This window comes from Camelus bactrianus, chromosome 10 (assembly GCF_048773025.1).
Source record: "Camelus bactrianus isolate YW-2024 breed Bactrian camel chromosome 10, ASM4877302v1, whole genome shotgun sequence".
Taxonomy (NCBI): domain Eukaryota; kingdom Metazoa; phylum Chordata; class Mammalia; order Artiodactyla; family Camelidae; genus Camelus; species Camelus bactrianus.
Genome location: NC_133548.1, coordinates 38,752,817 through 38,774,466, shown reverse-complemented (window position 1 = coordinate 38,774,466; position 21,650 = coordinate 38,752,817). Strand labels below are relative to the sequence as shown.

The window sequence follows — 21,650 nt, the reverse complement described above, 5'->3', positions numbered from 1 at the left end:
TTGCTACGCACAGAGTAGGTGTGCAACAGAAAGTTAGTTCTCAGTCTTTCCCACCTTGGAGCACCCTACTCCGCAGGGTCCAGGGGGTTGGGGCAGCAGCCTCCTTGGTGGGACAGAGCCCGCAGTGTCCCTGTGCCCTCTGATTTCCTTGCCAGACCCTGGGAATCCAGCGTCGCAAAATAAACACGGCCGCGCCGCTAATCGCCAGCTCGGAAACAAAACAGCGCTGCGCTCGGGGATCTGGGCAAAATCAGCCCTCCCTCCTCCTCCTCCTCCTCCTCCTTCGCCGCCGCCCTCCCTTGCTCGCACTGCTCGGCTTGCTCAGCTCTGCTCAGAGCAGCGCCGCTCGGCAGCCGCCAAGCCGAGGCGGGCACACGGTCTCCCAGTTGCCAGCGCCGGCTCCAAGCTCCGCTCCCCGCTGGGCTCCGCCAGGTCTCGCTTCCGCGGGGACCCCTTCGGGTAGGAGTCGCGTGGCGAGAGCTGGCCTCAGTGGCACAAAGTTGGGGGCCCGCGAGGATGAGGCTGTCCCCGGCGCCCCTGAGGCTGAGCCGGAGTCCAGTGCTGCTGGCCCTGGCGCTGCCCCTGGCCGCGGCGCTGGCCTTCTCCGACGAGACCCTGGACAAAGTGCCCAAATCAGAGGGCTACTGCAGCCGCATCCTGCGCGTCCAAGGCACGCGGCGCGAGGGCTACACCGAGTTCAGTCTCCGCGTGGAGGGCGACCCTGACTTCTACAAGCCGGGAACCAGCTACCGCGGTAAGTGGCCCGGAGTGGCGTTGGGGGCTCGAGACCCGGACCCCGGAGGGCGCCGACCGCGCGGTGCCTGAGGAGGGCGCGCGGTTCCCGGACGCAGGGTGCCGGTGCAGCCCGGCAAAGGCCCTTCTGTCCTGGCTGCCCTCAGCCCTTTTAGCCCCGAGCCGGCCTCTGGGGCCGTCGCGGGGGCCTCAGCCAGGACAGGCAGCCCCCATCTCCGATTCGCGGTTCCCGGGCTTGGGCTGTAGCGAGCGACGCGTCACACCGGCCTGGCTGGGAGGGAACTCGGCTTCTCCCTCGTCCAGCTCCAGGAGAGCAGTGGAGACCCGGCTTTCTCTAGATCCGTCTCTGGAGAGGAGGGGACCCTGTTTTCTCTCAGTGGGGTCCCAGGCAAGGTGGTGACTCCGGTTTTCCCCGCTCCCATCCCTGAAGGAGAGGAAATCAGCTTCTCACTGACTGGCACCCAGTGGGACGGTCACTCCAGCTTGCCCGGACAGGTCCCTTTAGAAGAAGGTACTTAGGCTTTTCCCTTAACTGGTCCCAGCGCAAGGGGAGGAGGGGAGAAAGAGCCTGAAGCTTTGCAGAAGGATCCCTGGAAAGAAGTCCAAATTATTCTCTGATGATCCCGGGCGAGGGAGAAGACCTCGGATTTCTAGGACAGGCTCCCAGTGGACCGGGAGCTCTGAGCAGTTTCGGAGAGGAAAGGGGAACCCTATGGAGAAGGAAAGGGAAGCCCGAATTCCCATGGCCTGCTCCCTGGAGGCCGGGGGACCTTGGCTCCCGCAACCTCGAGGCTCGGTGCCCCAGGTGTATTTCCTGCGCTCCTCAGCTGAGAGCCGGCTTTCGCGAGCGCAGATAGGGGATGTCCAAAGCAAGCGAGCGCCTGCCGGGCAGGATAGGCAGCTCGACCCGCACAGACCTGAAGACCCCTGACATCATTTCCCCGTCCCGCTGCCTCTCTTCAGCTGGGTCATCTTCCCAGATATCTTTTCCCCGTGCAGCAGCTGCCGTTCTCCAGTCGGGAGCGAGGACATCCACCGGGCAGGGAAGGAAGCCTGCCTGGCTTCACCGAGGCCCCGCAGGCAGGGAGTGGTAGGGCGCGTGTCCCTTCATCCCCGCCCCTTAATAAGTCAACGCTGGGGCCAAGCTGGGAAGAGAGGGGCTTTGGAGCACCTGGTGGGGCAAATGGGCCAACGGAGGTCACCCTTCCACTCCCGCTTTCCTGGTTCCTAGAGCGTCGCGGGAGGAAGTGGTGGGAGAGCAACACTGGAGAAAGTTGGGGGCGGGTAGTGTTAGAGGACGCCCGGGCCACACAGGCGACTAGGACCAGGGGCCACCCTTCTCAGAACTCTTCGCTTCTTCGGTTTTCCCTGGTTGGTGTCCCCGACTTTCTTCACCTGGAGCTACCCAAAGCGGGCTTCCGGGCGCCGTCCGCACATGGATTCCCTCAACGCCTGGCGGGCAGCCCCTCTGACCCAGCGCTCAGGGTCGGCGGGATGCTGGATGCTCCGCGGAGACGGACGGGGGCGGAGGACACCCGACCCAGCCCGGAGGGAGCCGGCGGCGGGTTGACGAGGCTGCCCAGCAAGCCGAACGTACAAGGGCTCAGCCTCTCGGCGGAGCTGGGAAGCAGTCAGCCAGTCCTCTCCGTGGACCGGAGGGAAGTGGGCGTAACCCCACTGGCGTCTTCAGCCCTCCCCCAAACTGAGAATCTGGGTTCCCTGGGAAAACTGCCCCAGCTCCACGTGGCAGGAAAAGAGATGGCTCTGGAGTCAGACGGACTCGGATTTAGTAGCTGTGTGACCTTGTGCAAGTCCTTTAATTTCTCTGAACCTGTTTCCCAGCTACTGAAAACGGCTGTTTATCCAACCACTCCGGGCAGTTGTCGGGAATAAATCAATGTATAAAGATGAGCATGCCTGAGCTACACTGTATGTTAGTTTTGAGTTGGCAACACGGCCCTAATGGTTTAATACTCGAAGGATGTGCTTGGTCAGATTTGTTTTGTTTCGTGTGTGTGTGTGTGTGTGTGTTTAAAAGTAGATTTTCTCCGCACTCCTTCAGTCCAGTCTACCAGAGAATGCGTTATCTGGGTCCTCATGAAATATTGAATGATTAAATGAATGAATGATTTCTCCATATTAGGAGTCTTGCCTAAGACTATTCCTAGTTTAAAACCAGGAGGATTCGTTTTCTTGGTAATTTAGGCTAGTCTGGAGCCCACGCCAAGAGTCCTACTACTGGGTTTCTCTTTCCGAATGAATCCTCCCAGTTTGGCTGAGCCCTGGCAGTGAGTGGCCCCAGTAGTGGGAGGGAGATGTGTCTGGAGTTCACACGGAGAGAGAGGTTTCATGACTGCTTAAGTATCTATGTCCAGTAGGTGCAAACTGGGACAAGTAGGGAGGTGAACACTAGACTTTCACCCTGCAAGTTACTCCAGCCTAAAATGTTAGCCCTTTGGACTGTGACACCTGACTCAGGCTGTTGATGGGCAATCATCTTATCTCCTTTCCAGTGGCTAAGAGATCTTGAAAGAAAGATCTTGCAGGAACCATGCTAAGGCCCTCTGAGTAAATACTCTGTGATTAGCAAACCTGATTCCGCCACTCAAAGTTAGGAAGAAAAGGGCACTGGCCTAGTTTGTAACATTTTCTGTTGGCTTATCCTTTCTTAGAATAGTTAGAAGTAAATCTAATACATTCTGTTCTGAGTATTGACTTAGGGCTGTGGAAATTAACATTCCCCTGGTGTTCTCTTTGCTTTTTTATTTTTTCCTGAATTAGGGCCCCTCACAATCCTTGGAAACAATGGCTTGTTTTCCTGCCTCAAACCTTTGTCCTCAGTATTCCGGTTCATCCCCAAATAGCTTCTGCTCTCCATGCCCCCCACCCCAGTATATCCTTTGGGTATTTGAGGCTGGAATAAAATGGTCACTATTAAAAAAAATACTGAAACATAGGATTTCTTCCCAGCAGCCAGGATCCAATTGAGATGATTCAGCCTTTTTCCAAGTTGTTAGTACTATATTGACCGCCTTCTTTCTCCCACCACATCTCTACTCTCCCGCCCTCTTCCCCCCAGTACCCCTCCCTCTGCAATAATTGTGCTTTAGAAAGCTCTGAAAGGCCTGCTCTGTTTCTGACCATGGCCTCCTTTGAAAAGGAGATTACAGTGATTAAAAATAACAAGTTGAGGATCCTCAAGGGGCTTCCCTTATAGGAGGACAATTTGCAGGACCAGCCATTCCCAGATCACAATTTCAAGCCAAATAGGAGAAAATCAGCTGAAATGTTCAAGAATTGATTGAAAATCAAAGAGGCTCTTTTGTTTGTCCAAAGTTCTGTTTATTAGGAAAATAAAGCCAGACCCTGGCTAATGAGAGTGGCTTTTCCTAGATGCTCTTTAAAGGGAAATTTCAAGGAACTTGATGGGGGAAAGAATGTCCAGTTGAGGTTTCAAAAGCTTGTCCAGCTTCAAGCATAATTGAGGGATTTATTCTAAACCAGGAGTTTTGGAGACCTCCAAAGCTGCTTTGCCTTCTCTTTCTTTGTCTCTCTCTGGAGCACACACTGCCACGGGAATATGTGTCCCAGAGTGTCCCACAGCCACCTGCTAGAAAGAACACAGGCTTTGATCTGTTGGGTCTGTTTCCACTCCTGCTCAGTCACCCATTCACTGTGTGACCTCAGGCAGGCCACTTTACCTCTCTGAGCCACAGTTTCTCCAACTGTAAAATGAGACTGCTTCCCCCACCACCGCCAGTGTAGCTGTGAGAATTAGGAATAATCCATGTCAAAGGAAACTGTCATACAGTAGGATACACACACACACACACACACACACACACACACACACACACACACACACATATGTATAATGAGATCATTATTTTGGAAATAGAAAAATACTTGGCAGCTAGCACTGGATGAGACTTTGTTAAGTACTTTCCTACTCATCTCACTTATTCTTCCAGGACTTTGGGGCAGTTTACTATTTTTATTTTACATATGAGGACACTAAATCTCAGAGAGGTTTAGTAACTTGCCCACAGTCACACAGCTAAGAATCAGTGGAGTCAGGATACAAACTCAGGGATATCTAACTCCTAAATCTGTGCTCTTAACCGGTCTTCTATACTGACTCAATAAAATGAATTAGGAGTAGAATGAGTTCATCTAGCTACCTTCAGCTTTCTGGGCGGTGAGTCTTTGCTGAAGGAAAACAGCAACACCAAATCAAGATAATAACTGACATGTCTTGGGACACGAAGTATGAAGTGATGGGTCCTTATTTACAATTGCTTTTTTTCTTTTTATAGACTTCAGTATTGCTTTTCTCCATAAACCAGAGGATTAATTTAGAAACATTAAGAACCTTGCCAATCTTTAGCCAATTCCTTTTGTTTGTGGGGAAACGGAAAGAAATTGGAAAGAAAAAAAAAAACTTTATTTGGCTGCTGTTTGTTTACATGCATATATTTTATGACTATGCCTGTAAAATTATATGTTTGACAAGTACGTATGTAGAATCCGAAAAATTTAAACTGGATGAGGTCTTTTAAATAAACTCCTTCTTTTTTGGGGTGGTGGTAATTTGATTGATTGAGTGAGTGAGTGATTTTTAATGGAGATGCTGGGGATAGAACCCAGGACCTCCTGCATGCTAAGACACACTCTGCCACTGAGCTATTCCCTCCCCACTAAATAAACTATTTCTTATCTAGGATTTTTTTTGTAAGTATTGGTGATGATACTGTAATTAATTGTAAGTGACCTCTCCCACTTTTCCTCTTTTCTTGCATTATTCCCCTCTTTTTTTATTATGTAGCTTTATTTTTCTTACCTTTTGCTCTCTTTAAATAAGTATTTAGTTCAAATTGACAATAAAAATTAATAGATGCATACATAGCTAAATGCTTAATGGTTATGTGGATTGTTTGTTGCTTTAAGTTTCATGAAACACAAAAAATCAGAACAGAAAATGAAAGCATGTTAATTGGCATTTTTCAAGGTTTAGGACTTGAGTACATCCCCATACACAGTTAAGTCGTGGTTCCACTACAGCTGGCTGACTCAACTAGAAGAGCAGACTAAATTGCTGGCATGTTTACAAATATGCCATTTGCTTGTTATACAGAATGTCAAATGTAGGTCGGTACCAATTTCTGTGGGGGTGAAAACTCTTACCATCTTGTATTAGTCAGGATACAGGCTAAGCTCATGTTACAAAGAGAGCCCAAAATACAGTGTTTTAAACAAGAGGTAAATAGCAAGTCCAAGATGATAGGCAGCTTGTTCCACAAGGTCAGCCAGGAACCCAGGTTCCTTCCACCTTGTTGCTCTGCCGTCTTCTAGCACTTCAGTCCACAGGTAGCCATGAGTCACATTACCTGAAATGTGGCTAGTCCAGATTGAGATGTGCCATAAACGTAAGAGGCACATGGGTTGTTGAATGATTAGGATGAAAAAAGAATAAACTTCTCATTAATAGTATTTTATATTGATTCCTATTGAAGTGATAATTGTATAGAGTAGGCTAAATAAAATATGTTGTTAACAGCCATTTTACTTGTTTTACATTTGTTCCTACTGGATACTCATTAAAAAGTAAAGTGAATTTCCCCTGTGTTGAGTTTACTTCTATTGGATGGTGCTGTTCTAAGGAGTTGTTCTCAACAGTATAGCTATAGCCATCTCACAACCCACATATCTGAGTTCCAGTCAGCATGCAGAGGGGAAAGGAAGTGGAGGGCAAGCAGCTTTCTCTTAATGATATGACCCAGAAATCACAGCCCACACTTCCAAACACACTTGCTTGGTAAGAATTTAGTCAGGTGGCCACATCTAGCTGCAAGGGAGCCTGAGAAATATAGCATTTAGCCAGGCAGCCACAAACCCAGTGAAAACTTGAAGGAGAGGTTTATTTTTCAAAAGGATGAAGGTGAAAATGGATTTGGAGGGACAGTTAGCTACCTCTGCCACAGGTTTTAATGCATAGTCATGTAAGAACAATGTTTCATGTTCTCTTCCTCAGTGACAGGTCGTCTAGGTGGGCTTTCTCTACAGCGTGTGCACTTGATATTCCTGCTAAAAGATCAGTAGGGGAAGGAGTGTTGATGTATGTGTGTGTTGTAGGTTTCATACTGAGAAGAGAAAAAGGGAGCTAATATGTCAGAGCAGCCTGTTCTGTCTCACCCTCTTCCTCAATAAAGGAGGAAGTGGCAAAGGAAGAAAGAAATGAAGGAAGAAGTGGATAAAGCAAGAAAATGCAAGAGACTGCTATGGCTAGCACCTGAAATATAATGTTGAATGTGAAAAAAAGAAAGAAAGAAAATACGAGAGGGAGCGGGAAAGGAACAGGGAGAAGGAAGAAGGAGGAGAGGAAGGAGGGGAAGGAGAAGGAAGAAATTCAGAGAAAAGAAAAAGGAAAAAACCTCATCAGGGTATACATTTAGAATGAAAAAGAGAAAAGAAAGAATTTGAGTACAAGGGAGTCCCATCTTCCTTGAGGGTTAGATTCAAGAAGCACAATGGGAAAAAAAATTCCCAGAAGTCAAAATTATTCCTGAAGAATCCTTTGCAATGTTACATAAACCGTAACATGGATGCTAGATTAATTGTGCCTTATTTATGTGCCCCTGCAAATGATTTTGTTAGTGGGGAGTAGAAACAAATGGACATTTCTCCGTTAGTCCAGCACTTCTCCTTTTCCCTCCAACGTTGGAGGAGACCAGTGTTTCCTCAGTTGAATGCTAGATAAAACCATTGGTTTGCTTGTCCTTAAACACTGATGTGACAAGTACGAAATACTCACTATACGATGGACGGAGGAAACGGAGAGTCTGGTCTCATGCTCTCTGACGCACATGCACGTATTGAACACAGTGGCAAGTGGCCCAAATGATCTCAGGTATCATTTCCTCTCTCTGTTTTTCCTCTGATGCTGTGCAGTTGTGTCAGGATCCATCCTGTGCATCTCCCTGGAGCACCTATAGTGTCAGAGAGCTCACTATGTCACATAAAGCTTTCTGTGTGGCTGGCCAGCTCTTGTTAGTATACAATTTCCCATTTTTACTGGGTGTCTTGGCTGGGCTAGAGTTGAGGCTAATAGGATGGGAAGGGTGAGGAGTTAGGTAACACCACAAGAAATCCTCTGCCAGCTTAGACGAGGCTTCTGACTTTCACAGAGTGTGCAAAACTGCTATGAAAAGTTCAGGGAAACTTTAAACAAGCCACTCTTCACAGCCACTGATTTGCTGAGGTCTAGGAGACCCACGGGAAATAACTTGAATCCCTTCTACAATTGTAGTCCAGATATTTGCAAATACGTCTCGTGGGCTGGGTGAGAGGGGGAAGGAAAGGGAAAGCTCCCAGCACAAACCACTCTGTGGGGGGATGGGAGTGTGGGAAGATGGGCAGACTCAGAAGCAAGCTGAATGGGGATTCTAGGTGCTATAAGAAGCTCTTCTTCTTCCCCTCTTTCTCCTTTTTACCTTCTTCTCCTTCATTATTTCCTTTTATTTCTCCTCCTTCTCCTCCTCCTCACAGTGGCAACCCTGACCTTTGAATTTTCCAAACACACTGAGCTCATTCCCACCCCAGGGCCTTTGTATATGCTCTTCTCCATGCCTAGAATGCTCATCCCCAGATCTTTGTCTTTTGAGTCTCAGCTCAGGTGTTATCTCTTTAAAAAGGCTTCTCTGACCACCAGTTTATGTTTCCCATTCCTTGTGCTTGGTATTATTTTCTTCATAGCCCTGAATCACCTTGAAATGATCTTGTTTTATCATCTGCCTTCTCAAGCTAGAATACAAGCTTTATGAGAACAAGGACTTTGCCTTTCTTATTTGCCATTTTATAGTCAGCGCCCAGAACAGCATGTGGCCATAACAGGCACTAAATCATTATTTGTTGAAAAATGAACGTATCATTTAAACCCCAAGAACCCCCCCAAAGAGAGCTGGATGGAAGGAAGGGAAAGCATTTCTCCCTCTGCCAGAGAGAGAGGGGAGGCCAAAGGATGGGGACAGATGGCAAGGATCTCCAGGTGGTGGCAGCAGAGAGAAGGGATGCTCAGTGCCCTGGGGGCATTGGCTGGAGGCTGAGGGCAGGCAGATGGTCCAGGTCCAGGGTAAAGACTGTTGGGAGGGAAGAGATTAGTGGAAAGCGGGATGGTGGCTGGGTCAAAGGGGAGGAGCAGAAGGACAGCAGGCAGAAGAGCAAAGAGCTACCAGCTTCAGACACTGACTCATTACATGGAGAATAGAGCCGAGGGGATTGTTGATCCATCAAACCTAGACACCAGTTATTAAAGTGATTTTCCTTGGAATCAGCACTTTGTGGAGTCATTTGTGTGGTTTCCAAACCTAGCTATGCGTCAGAATCACTTGGAAAGTTAAAATACATCTTACATCTATATGTATGTGTGTGTATATATATATATGTATTCTATATATATATATACATACATCTTCACTGGCCCCACCCCAACAAAGGGCTGGATTCCAGGAATCTATATTCCTTCTTTTTTTAAAATTTTTTTTATTTTAAAGCATGATGGTGAGACCCAAAGAGAAGGTGGCCAAAAGGTGGTCACTCTTCTGTGAGCGCTTTTCCCCATCCCCAGCTCTCCCAACCCTACCCCCAGCCTCCTATGTCCCACATACTTTGGCGCCTGGTCACATCACTGCCCTGTCCTGTTTCAGTCAACACTGGTACAGTGGTCGGTGGAAATGTCCTCAAAGCTGACTCGATGGTGGCATTCCCCTGCCTTGGCCGTGGAGTGGTCAGGAGGGCAGAACTGTGCACTTTCTCTAGGTGACAACCCTCCCAGGTCAGCAGAGCCAGAGCCAGGGCGGACCTCGTTGTACGTGTGTGCTGCTAAAGACTGCCTCCTGTGTAACTTCCACCTACCAGTCCGGGTTCTGTCCTTTGGAATCAAGCGAAATAAGGTCTCCCCTTGGCCATACGTCAGCCCTTGAGGTGTTTGTAGGGAAGTAGCTACTATGATTTCTCTCCTGATGAAAATGCCCTGTTTCTTCACCCGTTCTTTGTAGGGCGCTGTTCCTTATTCCCTTGCACTTTGGACTCCAGATGTGCTCTGACCGGGATAGAACATGGTGGTATGACGATCTCCCTCGTTCTGGACACCGTGTTTACGTTAAGCTTGCCAGGTCTTGTGTTCGCTATTTTGGCAGCTGTGTCGTACTCTGGAATCTTGCTGAGCTTGCAGCCAGCAAAACATTCCTGTGACTTGTTGGGAAGGCTTGCTGCCCTCCTTTCCCTGAACAGTGTAACTGGTCCTAGAACAGAAGATTCAACATGACTCTTAATGAGACTTCGTCTAGCATGTTTGGGTCCATCCCTGTCGCCATCAACCATTTCTGAATCTGGATTCTGTCACTGAGTGATTTATCCACATACCCTAATTTTGGATTATCCACAATTTTGATGAGCAAGCCTTAGAAGTTTTTATCTAAGAAGTTGAATAGTGTTGAGCAGGTCAGGGCTTAGAACAGGACCCGCTGACATCCCTTAGAATCTTTCTCTAAAGCTGACATCTAATTAGTTTTGAAGTCAACTAATTTTCTGTTACCTCAGTGACATTTAAATACTAACTTCCACCCGGCTGGTCAGCCATCTTAGTTTAGTCAGGAATACTGTTTCTTCAGCCTGTTAATGAATCTTATAGTCTAGGCAGAATTATTTTCTTTCTTTGCTCCAGAATTAGTCAGCAGTCTTTCCACTGCAAGTGACAGGAACAAAGTCTAACTAAAGCAAAAAATAGAATTATTGAGTCCCATATTTGGAAAGTCCAGGGGTGGATCTGGCTTCAGGTATAAATGGATCTCGGGACCTGAACAACATTCTCTCCCTCTCTCTTTCTCTCTCTATCTCCCTCATCCCTTCTCCCTTTCTCATTTCCTTTCCATCCCCCCATTTCACTTTCTCTCTCTCCTTCCATCCTTGATCTCTTGGCTATGTTTCTATGTGCTGGCATAATTTTTCTTACTGCAGATAAACTTTCTCCCAATGACAGAGAAGATAGCTGTCAACAACCTTCAATGAAAAGACTTTCAGTTAGTTCTGTAACTAAAAGAAAAGCCCTTTTCCTTGTAATTCCAAACTGAAAAATCCCAAGGAAGGATTCTGATTGGTCCAGCTGGGATATGGGATATGATATGGAGACAGTCTACATCTGGGTCACAGTCACTTCTGTGACTTAATATTTCAGGAGGGAGAGAGGGGACTGTGAGTCATAGCCCCAAAGGTCACATGGTCAGAGTAGGGGAGGATGTGGGGGTCATAGACAGCCTATGTCCCTTAGAACTTCCTACTATCATCCGTAGTCCCAGCTACATTCCCTTGGCTGACATACCTCCAATTCCTCGGGAGCGTCCTTGCCCTCCATTCCTCTTCCTGTCCACATATTGGTCAGCTCAGGACCCACTTACCTGGCTCCCGGGTATTGCACGATGAGAGAGCACATGGGGGAAAGAATGAACTTCTACTGAGTGGTTGCAATGTGTTTCGTAAAACTTACATCCTTTAGTCCTTATGACAGATCCATGAAATGATAATTATGATCCGTATTTTAGAGAGAAGACATTTATTTTTTTTAATTCTTATTTTTTATTGAGGCGTAGTCAGTTTACAATGTTAGTTTTGGGTGTACAGCAAAGCAATTTAGCTATACATATGCATACGTATATATACTTTTTTCAGATTATTTTTCCATTATAGGTCATTACAAGAAATTGAATATAGTTCCCTGTGCTATACAGTAGGTCCTTGTGGTTTATCTATTTTATATATAGTAATGTGTATCTGTTAATCCCAATCTCCTAATCTATCTCTCACTTCTCCTCCCCCCCAGTAACCACAATTTGTTTTCTATGTCCATGAAGACATTTATTTTTAAATTTATTTTATTAATTTAGCAAAGTTTATATATACTTACTTCACAAACATTAATTCATTAGTCATCATAATAATAATGTGAGGTAAGTACTGTTACTGCCGTTTTACAGGAGATTGTCAGCTGTGACAATGAGACATTAAATGATTAGCCCAAGGTAACACATAGTAAACAGAGGGAAATCTGAACCCAGGTCTGTTAGCTACATCCATGTACATCCATAGCTACAGCCCTTACAACCTTAAATGTGCATGATCTTTACTATGGAGTGGGAGATGTTTCACCTCCTCCTGGGGATGCTGGGATCATTCTCTGAAGAAGATCATCTTGGGGAAAGCAGAGTCCAACCCCACCATACTCACTTGCTCACCTTTTAGCCCTGCCTTCCTGTCTGCCAGCCCGTCACCAGCATCATCTCCTGCTTGCTCCTCGCTGGTGGGCTGAATTGCCAGTTTTTAAGAGAAGCATGCGAGTTGCAGCTGCCCAGAGCTATGGAAATTGTACAGAGTCAGGAGGGGACCACTGTGACTTGTGAAATGCTCCGACAGTCCTGATAACCAGTCCCATGTTACAGGTTAAGGCAGCAGCTCAAGGTCATTGTGATTGGTGTGTGGGGCATAAAGGATGAGGATCTCAGTAAGGTAGAGCAGGCGGATGGCAGGGGCTGGCCTCGTAACAGAACTGGAATCTGGTTCGGGACTTTCTCATTGAGGTTGTGGCTAGAGGGGTCTGAAACTGAGAGGCAGAGTGGGGAGGGTGGTGGCATTGGACAAGAGCCAATGAGGGCAGTAGGCATAGCAGATGCACTGGAGTTTATGATAAATGGTTGGCAAACCAACATCTGAAGGGCCCAGAAAGTTATTTGGGAATTAGGTGGGACTGGAATTTTCATATAATAAGAAGGGGAGAACTCCACCTTGGGTGGAGATTTGAGGCCAGACTCCAGTGTGAAACTTCAGTCCTCATATAAACAAGGAAGGCCAGAGAGGCCCTCGCCTTTGAGCTGGTTTTGGGGAAAGGGCTGTTATCCAATAATCACACAACTTCCAGCCTTACCTTCCTCGAACATAAATACGAACATGACGTTCCCTAATGCAAACCCTTCCGTGCCTCCTCCTCAGCTCCAGGGTAGTATCCACACCTCTCAGCAAGGCTTTGAAGACTTTTGGCTATCTTCCACTTCTCACCTTCCTCCCTTAGCTCTTATAACACCCTCCCTCCCAGCTTGCAACTCATGACATATAGACTTACTTTTGGTTTCCAAGGCCAAGACTGGCCCACCACGCCTTTCCTGCGACCTGAGATGCTGTTCCTCTTGTTCACTGGACAGACTCTTATACCTCATTCAATCTGCAGCTCAGATGCCACCTCCTCCTTGAGGTCTCCTTTAATTCCCCCAGTAGACTCAGATGCTCCCTCCTCTGGGATCCCAGAGGACTTCATTCATACATCCAAACACCCATCATATGTTACACAAAATATCTGCTGATGTTTCCTTTTCTCCCAGCTATTAGACTGTGTGTTCCTAGAAGGCAGAGGCTACATCTTTTCTCTCTGTGTCTCCAGAGGCGTAGTTCAAGACACTTGGTCTCTGCTCTCACAGAGCTTACAAGTTATTAGGGGAGACCGACATTTAACAAATAATCTGCAAATAAACATTTAATTAAGATTGGGTAGGGGAGGGAATAGCTCAGTGGTAGACTGCATGCACGAGGCCCTTGGTTCAATCCCAATACCTCCATTAAAAAATAATAAATAAATAAATTACCACCCCAACACCAAAAAAGATAATAAATAAAATAAAATGGACAAAGAGAAATTAAAAAAAAGATTGGTATTCAAGAAAAAGAGAACAGTGTTGAAAGGCTATATTGTGTGGGGGTGGGAGGGGCTGAGGGAACCCCACGGGGCACATTTTCTTGGGTGTGATGAGCTGCAAGAAGGCTCTGTTCATGATTAGGACTTGCCCAAATGTCCCCAAATCCCAGCCCTGTGATGATCATCCCCAGAGGCAATTATCTCCATTACAGTCCTGTCAGTGGTCCTGCATTGGCGCCTACTAGACTTTTTCTCTGGAAGCTCAGTCATTGTTCCTGAGGACCAGCTCTTTGAAACTCATTGTTGGTTAATCAGCCTCCTAAGCATCATGGTCTTTATCATCATCACCATCATTTTCATCATCATCATCTTCATCCCCAGCATCACCAGCACCACCATCATCATCCTTTACAATCCTGAATCCTTTATGTATGCCATGCACTGTGATAAATGTTTTAGTCTCTTCTCCATTCCTGCAAGAAAGGCAATATCATTCATCTCATTTTAAAAATGAGCAAATGGGGAGGTCAAATGACTTGCCAGGGGTCACATATTTAATAAGTGGTGGCTCTGGGATTGTAATCTGAAATCTTTGCTTTTAACTAGTTCCTTGTATGTGCTCACAGGATAGCTCCAAATGGACCTCTTAAAAATTATTATTATTATTTTTTAATCCTTCATAAGCTTTTTTCTTAGATTTCTTGAGTCTCTTAATGGCCTCTCTTGGGAGGCACTTGGGAGGAGTCATTAGAGAAAAGACTGTATTATTTATTGCCAAGCAGCCATCTTCAGTCATCACTGGGACTCAGAACACACTGCACATTTGTTCATTTCAGGAGAGTCATATCATAGGGTTTTCTGGAGGAACAGGATCTCTTCTCTTCCTTCAAATTACATTGTGTAACACAATCATCATCCTGATAATTATAGATTAAAATACCACACTATTTCAGCCTCCAGAACCTCCATCTTGTGTGTTGTATTCAATAAGGGAGAGTAAACCCTTAGTTTTCTAGAACCTACAGGAATGTGTCATGCTGGGAAGCTGAGTTTATGGTTAGCTCTTTAAGTGCACTGCACAGATATACAGAAAGATGGCTACTTAACCACATTCAGAAACATTGCTTAATGGGGGAGGGTGTAGTGCAGTGGTAGAGTGCGTGCTCAGCGTGCATGAGGTCCAGGGTTCAATCCCTAGAACCTCCATTACAAAAAAAAAAAATAAGTAAACAAGTAAATAAATAGACCTAGTTACCTCCCCCCACAAAAAAACCCACAAAAAATTTTTTTAAAAAGTTAAGTAATATTTTTATCAAAATAAAACTTACATACAGAAAAGTTCACAAATCATGCAGCTTAGTGAATTATAACTTGTTGAATACACCCATGCAGCTGCCACCCAGATCAAGAAATAGAACATGACCAGCACTCCAGAAGCACCCCTTGTGCCCCCTCCAGATCAGTACTGCCTCCCCTTTCCCACACTTGTTACCCCAACCTGACCTCTAGGATCATAGTCTACTTTGCCTGTTTTTGAACTTTATATAAATATCATCATACTTTTTGTATTCTTTTGCATCTGCCTTCTTTCACTCAAGATTATGTTTGTGAGAAGTATCCATGTTGTTGTAGGTGGCAGCAATTTGTTCATTTTCATTACCCTAAGGCCTTCAATTCTATGACAAGGCTACAATTTATATAACCATCCCTGCCAATGGACATTGAGTGTTTCCAGTTGGATGCTGTTACACATAATGTTACTATGAACATCTTATAGGTGTCCTTTGGTGCACATATGCCAGGATTTCTTGATTTAGGACTGGCAGTACTGGGTTGTAGGGTACGTATATGTTCAGCTTCAGTAAATACTGCCGAACAGTTTTCCAGGGAAAATCGCTCATTTTCAGTATATTCATAGTGTATGAGAGTTCTAGTTGACAACATTTATGTTGTTAATCCTTTTAAGATTAGTCAATCTGGTGGAAATGCAGTAGTATTTTACTGTGGATTTAATTTTTATTTCTCCATTGACTAAAGACGTTGAGTGCCTTTTCGTCTGTTTATTGGCCACTTGGGCACCTTCTTTTGTGAAGTATTAGTTCATGTATTTTGCCTATTTCTTAATCTTTCTCTTATCGATCTTATAGAGAGTTCTTTATATATTTTGGATAAAAGTCATGTTCTAGTTATATGGTGTGCAAATACCTCCTTCCACACTATGGCTTACTTTTTCTTAACAGTGTCTTTTGATCAGCAAAATTTTGATATCACTCCATTTATATATCTTCTTTGTTGTCAGTGTTTGTGTAATGTCCTGTTTAAAAGCTCTCTCCTACTCCAAGGTCACTCATGTTTTCTCTTATGCCAACTTCTAAGACTTTTATTGTTTTGCTTTTCACTTCTGGCTCTACAATCTATGTGAAATTTATTTTGTGTATAACGTGAGGTAAAGGCCACGTCACCTCTTTACATGTGGTTGTCCAGCTGTCCTAGCTTTTCACTGAAAATTCCGCCCTTCCCTCACTGCTCTGTGGTACCTCTTTAACGTGAACCAAGTTTACATATATTCGTAGAATTTTATCTGGACCTCACACTGTTCAATTGGCCTATTTTTTTTTCTTGTTATAGTAAACTGGCTTAATTTCTATAGCTGCGTAAGTCTTAATATCTGGTAGTATAAGCCATCCAAGCTTGCACTTCTGTCTCAAGATTGTCTTAGATATTCTTGGCCCTTTGCATTTTCATGTAAATTTTAGAATTGGCTTGTCAATATCACAAAAACATGCTGGGATTTTAATTTGGATTGCACCAAATATATACATCAATTTAAGAAGGACTGACCACTTTACAACGCTGAGACTACCAGTCCATGAACATGATTCAGTAAATATAATTGCACATGTGGTTCTTGTCTTTGAAGGACTTACAAATAAGAAAACAAATACTTACATGCAAAATATAATTTAATATTCTTTTTCATTATAGGCTAAAAAGAATATAATAAGGAATATATATGTATATATGAGTTATGCTGTACATCAGAAATTAACACAACATTGTAAATCAACTATACTTCAATTAAAAAATAAATAAAATAAAAAATATGATTTAACGTTTCAAAAAGATACATGCACCCTAATGTTCATAGCAGCACTATTTACAATAGTCAAGACAGGGAAGCAACTTAAGTGTCCACTGACAGATGAATGAATAAAGAAGATGTGAGATACACACACACACACACACACACACACACACACACAGGAATACTACTCAGCCATAAAAAAGAATGAAATAATGCCATTTGCAGCAACATGGATAGACATGGAGATTGTCACACTAAGTGAAGTAACCCAGAAAGAGAAAGAAAAATACTGTATGATAACCACTTACATGTGGAATCTAAAAAAATGATACAAATGAACTTATTTACCTAACAGAAACAGACTCCCATAGAAAACAAACTTACAGTTACCAAAGGGGAAAGGGGGTGGGGATAAATTAGGAGTTTGGGATTAGCAGAGAGGAACTACTATATATAAAATAGATAAACGACAAGTTTATACTGTATAGCACAAGGAACTATATTGAATATCTTATAATAACCTATAATGAAAAAGAATATGAAAATGAACATACATATATATCACTGAATCATTGTGCTGTACACCAGAAACTAACACATTGTAAGTCAACTATACTTCAATAAAAAAATGTTTTAAATATGATTTAATGTGGTCATTACCTTATTGATCATCACTAATTATAAGAGCTAATATTTATTAAGTGTCTGTTATAAGCCAACCATGATTTTGAGGACTTTACGTGCATTAATTCATTTATGCTTTGCCCTGATGCTTTAAGGTAAATGCTGATCTTATGCCACTCGTATAGATGTTTTTAATCTTAACAAGGTCCAAGGAAAAAGAGCATCCAGGTCTTGATGGGGAAGTCAGAGGAAACATCACAGACGAGGTGAAATTTAGCTGATTTTTAAAGAAGTTTGCCAGGGAAGGAGGAGGTGGAACATACCAGCCATATGAAAAGTGTATGGAAATAAATAATAATGTAGGGTGAAATGAATATGGCTTTTCCGGAAACTGCCAGGGAGTGAGTCCCAGGACTGAAATGTAGAGGGGTGGGGAGTGGAAATGTGGTTGGTGAAGCTCCCCGGGGAGGCAGAGTCTGCGGGCCTTTCAGGCTATGGAGTTTGAGCTGTAGCCTGAGGCAGTGACTGTGCGGCAGAGGCTGTCTGTCTTAGGTTGGGTTCCCCGGAAACAAATATTCATTTCCTAGGGACTCTGTGTATAGTACCACAAATCAGTGGCTTAAAACAACAGAAATGTATTTGCTCACCGTTCTGGAGGCTAAAAGTCTGAAATCAATGTATCACTGGAGTCGGGTCCTTCTGGAGGCTTGGAGGGGGTTTCTCCTAGCCTCTGGTGACAGTCCTTGCTGTGCGTTGGCTTGCAGATGCCTCGCCCCAATCTCTGCCTTTGTCCTCACCTGGCGTTCTTCCCTGTGTCTCTGAGTCTCTTCTTCTAAGGACATTGGCCATCTTGGATTTAGGGCCACCTTAATCCAGGATGATCTCATCTTAACTAATACCATCTGAAAAGACCCTGTTTCCAAATAAGGTCTCATTCCCAGGAACCTGGAGTTAAGACTTTCACATCTATTTTTGGAGGACACAATTTAACCCACAGCAAATCCTCAGCTGAGGATTTGGGTGAAAGTGACTTGTTAAAGAAGTGCTCCCAGGGGAAGCCAATAACGGAGTGGAGAAGTGAGCTGGGGAGGAAGAAGCCTTGCCAGGCTGTGACCCCAGGTGAGCTCTGCTCCTGCAGGGCCATTTTGAGATGTCAGGTACCCCTCAGAATCATCCTCACCTGATGCAAGGGAGCTCAGCCTTTCATTTTAGGCAGAGCAGACTCCAGTGACCTGAGCTGGAGCAGTCCTACAGGAATGAGCCACAGGTGCTGGCTTAGCCACAGCAAAGGCACATCAGCACGAGGGTCACGTTCCAGCAGTACGTAGTGATGCAGGCCCTCTCCCCATACAAGAAAAATCTCAAATAAACAGTCTAACCTACCACCTGAAGGGATTAGAAAAAGAAGAACAAACAAAGCCTAAAGTCAGCAGAAGCAAAGAAATAGTAAAGATCAGGGAGGAAATAAATAAAATAGAGATTTTAAAAAAATAGAAAAAATCAATCAAACAAAGAGCTAGTTTTTTAAAGAGTAAACAAAATCAACAAACACTACAATGGTAAAGAGGAATTTAAGGCGATCTGGGCAGAGCACCTTTTCCGTCTACTTCTTGTCCTCTGGTCCCCTTGCTCCAGAATTGTGTAGAATGACCTTGAAGGCCACCCCACTCCAGCCTAGATAACCTCAGACTGCTGTGGGGCTGTCTGTCTGTGCCTCAGAGATCCCAGCTCTTTCTCCTGACTTCATAACCATCATTTCTTACTCTTCTTTACTTCGTGCTTTTTTTTCCTCATCCTTTCTTCCTTTCTATCTGATCTCTTACAGACATCAGTAGCCAATCGGAATGCTCCTTTACTTTTGTGGGATGAGCTGACCAATCACAACAGGAGATGGGCTGACCAATCACAACAGGAGATGGGCAGTCTTTGTGTCTCCAAGTCTTCTCTGAGATGTCCTGTCGGTGGTTCATGGACCACTGCTATTATCCCAGATGGTGGTTTTAATTTTTGGATTTTTGAGATGTTTCATTTTTAGGACTGAAACTAGAAGACTAAATACCCCTCCCCAACAGGGAGTTGCTTATTAGAATCACAGAAGTATTACAGGTTCAGTGAATTAATTTTTAAAATTTGAAAATGTAGTCAACACTTGTGGAATACCCATACTATGATAAATATATTCAATATATATATAACAATGGGTGGAGTGTTAAACTGGGAAGGGGGCCGGGCCCTAAGTCTGCCCCTGGGTAGTCTTTCTACTTAGAGGGTGTCTGTTGAGATTTCTGTGTCTTTGTTTCCTATCTGTGGAATTGGAAGGCTGAAATGGAGGGTTCTTAGCATAGCTCTAATAGTCTATCATTTTATGTTTAAAGAACCTTAGTGCTTTAATGTAGGCAGTAACGTAATTTAAACCTCAATTTATATCAGTTTCAAGAAAGTTGAAATGAGTCTCTTAGATGCCAGGCTTTGTGCTAGGTGATAATGGTACAAAGAGAACTGAAACCCAGTTCTCCGGTGTTAACTCATAGTCCAGTGGAGAGGCTGGTAAAAGAGAATTGCAGTCCAGTGTGAAAATTGTAAGAAGGGATTTCCGTCTCAGGAGATTGGAGACACAAAGAGAGGGGTGAACATCATTAAGAAGATCCTTGAGCTGGATTTCCTTGAATATCTAGTTCTCTGGGTAGATGTGGGAAGGAAGAGTTTAATGTAGGCTCATAACTTCAACTGCTGTAACAAATAGTCCCCCACAATATCAGTTTATTTCCACTTTATGCAAAGTATAAGATGGATATTTCTGGTCCATGAGTGATTATCTGTGTGGTTATTCAGAAACCCAGGTTCCATCTTGTAGTTCTACTGTCCTTCTCCTGGGGCATCAGAGTCCTCTCCCCTGCATTCAGCAGGCAGAGATGGGAGAGGGAGAATGGAGAATCAGGTAGAAAGTTTGCATGCGCCACAGGCAGGAAGGAGCATGCGTCATGTCTGTCCACACTTTCCACTGGCAGGACTGGGGCACAGTCAAGGGAGGCTGGGAAGGTGTTCTAGCTAAGTACCCACAAGAAATAGGAAACGTGTTTTGGAAAACCCACAGCAGTCTCTGCCACAAAGGACATCCTACAGGAGTTTATGCTGTGAGCAGCTGGATTTCTCTTGGGCCAATCTGTGGAAGAGTAACATTAGATAACTGTCGAGACTGGAGTTGCTGACAAGGGACTATTTTTATCAAATTGTGGTTGCTGGGAGTAAGAGCTTATCACAGTCTTGGTGGATTCAAGAATTCCCAAGTGAGACTGCAGTTAGGGTGTAAACACCTGAAGGTTCTGAAATGTGAGAGGGAACTGGGTGGAGAGGGTGAAAGTTCACTACTCAGCAGAACGAGCCTTTCCCGCTGTCCGCGCCCCTCCCATCCACAGGTGTGCGATGTTGATGGGGAACTCACGTTTCTCATTTTGACAAATGGAAGGCAGCTGATTCTTAGGCTTATCATCTGCTTTCTTCTCTCACCCCAGTGACCCTTTCGGCTGCCCCTCCCTCCTACTTCAGAGGATTCACGTTAATCGCCCTCAAAGAGAACAGAGAGGGGGATAAGGAGGAAGACCACGCCGGGACCTTCCAGGTAAGACCCCTTCTGGGCTTTGCCAGGGACCCTTGTCACCCTGGTGGGTAGATGCCAAGTGAAAGGTGAACGTACTGAGGAGGTAGAGGGGGGTGAGGGGAACCAGTGTCTGAGGCGGCGTCCGTGCAGTTCCCTTGACCGTGGGCCAGACGGGCCAGGTCCATGGAAAGACCCAAACGGAGCAGGCAGCAAATGCCTCCAGTCTGCATGAAGGCCGCCAGGCAGGGCTTTCCTGGGGCTCTGGGCGCCTCTGGGCAGCAGACAGTCCGGCGTGGTAAGAGCGCCCAGAACCCTGGTGAGGCCCGACTGCTTTTCCTGCGCAGCCATTTCGTGATTGACTGGCAATTCTCAAGTGTACAGGGAACAAGGGCTTAGGATGGCCAGACTGGAGGGAGTTCAAAGCACAGGAGAAGGACTATTAAGGGAACGAAGAGATTGATTTATGAGGGAAGATTAAAAGAATTAAACATGCTTTGCTTGGCCAAATGAACAGGGCCGAGTTTAAGAGGTGGTAATGGTCTTTAAATGTCAGTCTGCGCAGAGCCGCTTCCTCCAGGGGAGGCTTCGTTTGACTTTGTACAAAAGGGCACAGCAAGACGAAAGTGGGTCAGGAGAAGAAAGGGAATCTCAAAGGCAAGGGCCCTGACAGTGAGTCATATTTCACCGTGGAATATTCTTCCAAGGGAAATGGCGGGAACATCACCCCCTTTCAGAGGCTTAGAGGCCAGTGAGTTGTCAGAACATGTCCCAGAAGGACTGGGGCGATCCTAGGAGGAGGCCTGGCCAAATTTGCTGTAACCATTTCTCATCTCAATTTTCCATTGTTCTGGAATCCA

General features: G+C 45.1%; 1 protein-coding gene across 2 annotated transcripts in view; it reads left to right on the top strand.

Moving 5' to 3' along the window:
- Positions 1-250: 250 nt before the first annotated feature.
- SPON1 (spondin 1) overlaps positions 251-21,650 on the top strand; it is a 243,212-nt gene continuing 221,812 nt past the window's right edge. Inside the window, exons 1-2 of one of the 2 annotated variants that reach the window (XM_045524132.2) lie at positions 251-754; positions 20,708-20,814. In XM_045524132.2, coding sequence (XP_045380088.1) covers positions 517-754; positions 20,708-20,814 — 345 coding nt within the window. In that variant the 5' untranslated portion in view covers positions 251-516. The remainder of the gene's footprint in view (positions 755-20,707; positions 20,815-21,650) is intronic. The other variant, XM_010964837.3, reaches the window with a different exon arrangement.